Below are 7,130 nucleotides of genomic sequence, written 5' to 3'. Positions count from 1 at the left end.
GGCTTCTTATCAGACTTTTTTGGATTCCAGCGATAGATTCTAACTGGGATAAGCTTTGGGTCTTTCTTCGGTTTTGTTTTCCTAATAAATTTATTAGTTACAAAAGTCGGTAAAAAATTTCCAAGAAAGTCAGAATTTTAAAATAAACGAAAATAAATAAAAAATCATCTGATAGATATTATTTCATATAACAACTTCGTCCGGACACTCCTGACATTGGGTGTTGCATTTTGATGAAAGTGCCAAATTTGTCAAAAGGTGCTTCAGAGATTTCTGACGAAAAATGTTCTTTCTGGTAGAAAACATTTGTCAATCGTTACTTTTTAGTTGATCAGTGGATTAAAAAGGGGGTGAGATTCTTCAGGATTGGGGGGAGAATGCAAGATGAGAAGACACGCTAGCTGTAAGTTCCTAACTGGCAATCTGCAAATGACTGCAACTGTAAACCTACTGTCAAATTTTGCTTTTCTAGTAGTTCGATGATGAGGTAGGTTTTTTTTTTAAACAAAGTCGGGTTTTGCGTGCTCAGACCAAGTCTTGCTTAATTCAGATATATCGTCGACTTACGCACATGATAGTAAGATAATTCTGTTCGACGGAATAGGGTTGTATTTTATACACTGTACAACAGCCAAATTTCAATGGATGGGTTCGCTAACTACCAAAGCAAACTTAAGAAGTAAATAGTTTCGTCGTCTTTGGATCATTGGAATATCGAGCCGGGTCAATCGATCGGTCACTGTCGATATTGTCACTTAGGGTTCACCGTTGTTGCTCGCTGCAATCCACGAACTATCTGACAATAAAAAAGAAAATAAAATTGGTCAAACTTTCGAAATGTTTTAGGTGAAAACTTCCTCGTTCGACGCTATTTTTTACAATTCAATCCCTTGTTAGGTTTCTCATTACAAATGCATTTTGCTTGTAACAACACAGTTTAAAGTACTGGAACAAATTTCGTTTAGCCTCCTTTCTTTTAATTGAAAGTAACTGTTTTGTTTTAAAATTGTATCGCACAAAATTAATTCAATCGGATCGATCCATTTGAAAGCTTCAAAAATGTAAGATTTTTAAATGTTCTTTTGTACGAGAATCATAGCTCCATACTATAAATGTTATAAAAATAGGCATTTGATTTGATAAAGAGTCGCGGATAATGTCAAATTAGCCGACGATCAATGTTTTCATTGACATTTCCTTATTAATTCCTAATAATACTTTTTACCTTTATCGTTATTTTTAAACTGCGAACATACTTCATTAAAAATTGGAGCAGCGTACACACTACAGAATGCAAGTTCAATTGTTAACAACACAAAACCTAAATGCTTTATTCGCATATGATCTCTATTTTCTTTAGTTTTCCCTTGAAAAAAATATTTAATATTTCATAAGAAACACTGTAATCCATTTTTTTACATACTATTCAAAAGAAGCATCAAACTCAGAGTCTCTATGACTTTCTCAATTTTCCAAATAAGGATTGAAATATTTGAAATTATATAATCTAGAGCTAAACTAATAATTTATGTAATGAACAAATACATCTTTGAAGTTTTCAACTGAATTTCTCTATTAGAGGGAATTGATAGTACGCAGATGCATTACTATGCAAAATTGATCTTAGATATTTCCTATAAGATCGATAGACCGTTGCGTACCTTCTTGGCCTCTTTCACCGTCGCAGGAATATATTTAGTATTAATTATTTGTGCCATATCATTGGAGCTCCGGTAAAAAATATATTGATCCTTTATCGATTGTCTTATAGATAGGACCCTTTCTCGGTAAATCTCATAGTTATCACCTGCATACAAATCGCTAGTATCTGAACAAAAGGTAAGACACTAATAGTTAGCTGTTAATGAAGAAAATTGCTACCTAATGACTTTCTCGAAACTCTCATTAAGCATACAGTTTAATTCACGATAATTGGATAATTATATGACGTAATTAAAGCTCTTAAACGACTTGGATCTTTTTAGGTAATATACAATATTTCAGCTTGCATATACTAAAGGCGTTATGGCATTAAGGTGCACATTACTGATATTACCTGGCCGAGCAAATTTGGCTATATTAGGAAAATCCAAAGGTTTTATCGCATGTTCATTTGGAGACGTCGCAAAAGAGTCCCTAGAAGCGTATTCTGGTACCATTTGGCCAAGTTTCAAAATATAATTGCGCATTTCTTCTCGTTCCTGTCTAAGTCTGACCAGTTCCATTCTAAGCTCGTTTATATATTTACTCTCCAGCCTTGACTCTATATTTTTATTAACATTATCGGCGCTGTCGCTTTTATTTGTTCTTGAACTCTGTCGATGTTTCTTTGACTTTTTATTTTTAGTCTGACGGCTATTAACAGCACCATTAACCTAAAAGATACATCTGTATAAGTTATACAATATTTCATTTTGTACTTTATAAATTTATGATACAAAAAGATTTACGGCTCTCTCCGTCCTAGGATTTTTCAACGAACGACGAGAATCATTTCCTTTATTGATTCTTACGACGGACGAGGAATGTTGGGACGAGCTATTTGAATTATTGGACCTTCTTCTGTCCAACTTTTTATTGGGGACGGTTTGAACTCTTTGGAATAAGGCATTTATCGCATCTCTGTTGAGTTTTCGCAAAATCTGTACAACATCGCCCTCGGTAGTTAACTCTTGAAGTAGTCTTTCGGAAAATCGGTCGCCTAAAGTTTTCACAAATTCACCGGCAGCAGTATCTTTCTTTAGCTCCTCTTTCTCTCGATTGGAAGGACCTGCTTCTTTTACCATCGTCATCACGCGATGCTCCGTTTTAAGCTTCTTATCGCCAATAGTGATCGCCTCTGCATCGATGCTTTGGCAAGTCTTCGTACCAGCCATGTTCTCCTCCAGTTTCTCATTACTCGAAGCAACAATCATTTCGTGGTCCAACTTCTTCCCTAAGGCCCTTTTACATTCCTCCCTCCTTCCAATCGAGACGCTAATCGATCTCTCATCGTCGGAAAATTCCGTCTCATCGGCTCTACTTCCGCTACCATTCTCGAGTCTCCTCGAAATAACCTTAGACTTGCCAATGCTTCTCTCAAATTTTTCTTCCGACTTTTTGGATTTTGTATGCTTTGATAACCATTCCCTCCTCGCGTTTATCAAGTTTCTCAGATATTTCTCCTTCTTAGATATGCTTCTCTCGGACGTTTCTTCGGCTTGGCTATGAGCGTGGGATCGACAGGAAGCTTTTGCGATAGAAGTTTCTCAATCGGTTTTTGATACACCATTTCCGTTGGATCCATTCTTCACTATGGCGCTATTTCCGCTCTCGTTCCTCGAGGAGTTGTTTAGTCAATGATCGCGTTGCTTTTTGCTTTGTACAGTGAAAGAAACTCCTCTTGACTTTTTCAAGAGACAAATTGGCTGAATGTCCTCTCTACCGGAAGTTTCGATGCTCTTGACATAGTCCGACAAATCCTTGTCCAGGTCAAGCTCGAGTTCTCTAATAACAGCCTCGATAGGTTTTGGGGCAACGAGTTCGATCACCTTTTTATCGGTCCTCGTCTTTTCCTTCGTCGAGCTCTCTCGATCAGAAATATATTTTGCACGCTGGACACGCGGAACAATATCGATTTGCCTGACGCCCAAGACAGTGCTGCCATCTTTCTGCACAGCAGTTTCCGACTTCACCGACTCCTCTCCTAACCTATTCTCATCGTTCGCCGATGTCAAAATCTGAGAACTCGACACGTTCTCAAATGTATCGCTCGTGTAATCCCTCTCGTTATCATCCTTAACTCGTCCGTTATCATCAGTTTCAATCCCTTTATACTCGCTTACCGTCGTCTCCCTCTTTACATTTTGCAGTCCGCTTACTGATAGTTCCTGAGAGTCTGAATCCTCGGCTATACTACTTATTTTCTCTTCAATCGTTCGAACGTCTTCTTCGATTGTTGTATGGTTTTCATTCAAATTTGAAATTTCCGAGGATTTTTCTTTCTCGGGTTTCGTTGACTCGATTAAAGTGGAAAAAGACTCTGAGCTAATTTAATCATCGAATTTCGTTTGTCTTTCCGATGAGCTCGATAATTCTTTTTTTGATGTCAAGTCGTGCGTATTTTCTATTCTGGTAATGGGCATTTTAATATCTAATTTTTTCTTATCCTTTTTTTTTAACTGTGTAGATTTTTCTGAGCTAACTGATTCGTTGAAGGAACTTTCAGCGCTAATTTTATTGCGCACGTGTTTATTATCGACACTTTTAACTTTATACTTTTTATCCATTTCTTTCAACCTCAACAACGCCAATGTTGCTTTTGACTGAAACATTTTACTATCTTTTTTTGTTCCACTTTTATTTATCAATTGATCCACGCTCCTCTTACTTTTAAATTTAACTATATAATACCTTATCGAAGTTTTTCTAAATGTCAACTAGCGTAGCCGTAAACTGTAAATGTAAACGTCAAATGTGTTCAGAGTTCAGAGATATTTCCGTTCCCCAGGTAACGAACTAAATGCAATATGCGCGCTCACCCATGCTAATACAGTAGGAACAGATTTTTTTAGAAAAAAATTATATAAAATAAAAAGTATATCACATATATGAAGGAAAAATTTCCGGCTGGAAAACACTTACCTATATATACCATAAATATATTGTAATGCGTAAGTTAATTATTCTTAACGTAGATTGATCAGTGTTTGTATACAACAAAACAGATACAACTTTTACAGACAAATGTATTGCGTATGATAAGTACCATCGTGATAATATTCATAAGAGAAATAAAATGTTATAAACAAGTTTTTGATAATATCAATGTGAGATCTGAATCGGTATGGCTTTCTAAGCAGAAAGTCAAAAACAGAGATTGTAACTCGAGGGAAATCCCTATTATCCCTAACCCCCCACCATGCCTATCCCTGTGTATTGAGATTCTGGTAGGCATGGTGGGGGGCTAGGGTTTTCTCTCGAGTTACCATCTCTGGCCACAAATGGTTTAAGGAAAAGAAAGGATAGGATGTAGACTGCGCAACCAAAGTGGTCTACGCAGATTGGTCAACAATAAAGTTAAGGGAAGACAAGGTTCTAAAAAATCGTATGTAATACGATAGTGCTGTAACTTGTAAGCCCTGACAAAATTATAGGAACAAAGTTCTAGGTATAAGGTAAGACCGTGCTGTTGCACTCCAAAAGCGGAAACTAGAGAGCAGAGTCTCTAGTTATCGTCATATCGACCGTAGTCGAGAGACAGATGAGCAGGCGTGACTGACTTGCTTAACCATCTCACAGACTAAATCTTGCTAGCGAGAAAGCCGCTGCGCGAGTTAGCCACCTGGCGGTGCCGCGCCGAACTGTGAGGAGTGAGAGAAACATAGAGCAGCGTGCTAGAACGAGTCGGGCCGAGTCTGGAACTGCTCGCAATAACATACCTAAATCCCGAACAATCAAATTTTATCATGAATAATGAAAAAATATCAAAGCGCCACAGCGGGAAGCGATGAGCTCATAAACCTGTCATATCGACGATAGAAAATCCTTTCGGTCTCCTAAAATCGTTTACGTGACGAAGGAAATTGGAGGAAATGTAGAGGGAGTTAAATGGAGCCATTCATAGCCACATTTCGTTGATCAAGCAAGGTTGGCTCTGATTGATCGTTGTGTAGCAACCAATCAATGCACTCCATCTGTCTACCCTTTGGTACTGTAATTGTGTTGGGTTCCCTTCAAAATTTCTTCTTATACTTGTGTAATCTCTTATAAATTTATTAAACTTTTTCCTAATTTTATATAATAATTTCGCCCTTTCTCTAATCCAAAATAATATTACAATTATTATTCACTTTGCTACTGCAATTTATGTAAAATGAACTGATTAGAAAAGTTCAATGGAATACTTTTCACTTTCTTGTGTTAATAATTTTTCTTTCAATGCTAACTCCATCCCCTTTTTTGCACATAATTTACGCGTATTATTTTTCTTTTCTTTTATTATATTCTCTTCTTTTGAAGTGACTAAACCCATTATATTTAGCAAGTTATATAAGAAAATGAGTTTTAAATTACCTGAACATGTTCTAACTTTTTATTATAATTAGGCAGTTATTGCTCCATAGCCAAAATTTGTTCTTTCAATGACATCTTTTTTTTCAATTCAGAACGAAACATCTTTTAGTTGCACAATAGCTTCTTTTTCGCAAATATAAATTTTTGTAACGCTTAAAGTTTTCTTTTATTTCAGCTTTGCTTCGTTTAGCAATATTGATTACGAGTTTCTGTCTCTCCTTGTTGGTTAATACCTTTAACTTTACAAAACTCATAAATATGTTATTTAAACAGAAGCATATAGCTAATCATTTAATTATACATAATAAGAAACCTATATCACTATTAGCATATTCAGATTTGATTAACAGTCGATTAAAACCATTCGAATGAATACCAAGAGTTTCTAATACATGATAAATGTAAACAGTTTGAAGTTATTGTGTGGTATTCTCATTCTTTCCATGAGCACTCTGATGTATAATTATGAAAAAGAAACAAAACTGATATTTGTCTCCTTTCACATAGATTATTTGCGCAATAAACTTACTTCTAATAAAATCTAACTGTTTTGACTGTCGAGGTAATGCCTTTTCTTGTTTCTGGTCGAGAACATACGTATAAATGTCTTAATATCTATTTAATTACTACCTCTTAACCTTCGATTAATTGTCCAAAGTACTTGGTAGCTGAACAAGTGTGGCTAACAACTCACGATCATATATTTTATATTAGCGCTGAGCTTCTGAAAACTTCTTCGCATACAATCTTAATATTTCCCAGCCATTTTCTGAATATTATTCGAGCAGAATTCTCATGGCTATTTCAAGTGCGTACTTTGATTGCACACGAGACTGCCATAGACTCGCATATCTGTTATTCTACTCGGTTTATTCATTTATAAACAGAAAGCTAATATCTGGACACGGTTCCTTTGGTACAAGCATGTAATTCTTAATTCTTTCCTACACGGAGAAAAATTTCCCATTTATTTTCATCCAATTAACAGTTATTCGTGATATTAATAAATTAATTTGATTAATATTACGAAAAAATAATTGATTGTCAATTTATTCATAATATCAATAAATTTAGTT

At 35.7% G+C, this 7,130-nt stretch overlaps 1 protein-coding gene across 1 annotated transcript; it reads right to left on the bottom strand.

Moving 5' to 3' along the window:
• Positions 1 to 3,335: 3,335 nt before the first annotated feature.
• LOC136777108 (uncharacterized) lies at positions 3,336 to 4,524 on the bottom strand. The gene is made up of 3 exons (XM_066733179.1): positions 4,521 to 4,524; positions 4,099 to 4,381; positions 3,336 to 4,026 (listed from the first exon to the last, which is right to left on the bottom strand). Exons 1-3 carry the CDS (start codon positions 4,522 to 4,524, stop codon positions 3,336 to 3,338), a joined length of 978 nt encoding a protein of 325 aa, XP_066589276.1.
• Positions 4,525 to 7,130: the final 2,606 nt, after the last annotated feature.

Source organism: Prorops nasuta, unplaced genomic scaffold, assembly GCF_024137725.1.
Source record: "Prorops nasuta isolate Cenicafe-Biocafe unplaced genomic scaffold, Cenicafe_Pnas_1.2 PNAS00010, whole genome shotgun sequence".
In the NCBI taxonomy this organism is placed as follows: domain Eukaryota; kingdom Metazoa; phylum Arthropoda; class Insecta; order Hymenoptera; family Bethylidae; genus Prorops; species Prorops nasuta.
This window is presented reverse-complemented; position numbering and strand designations above follow the sequence as displayed.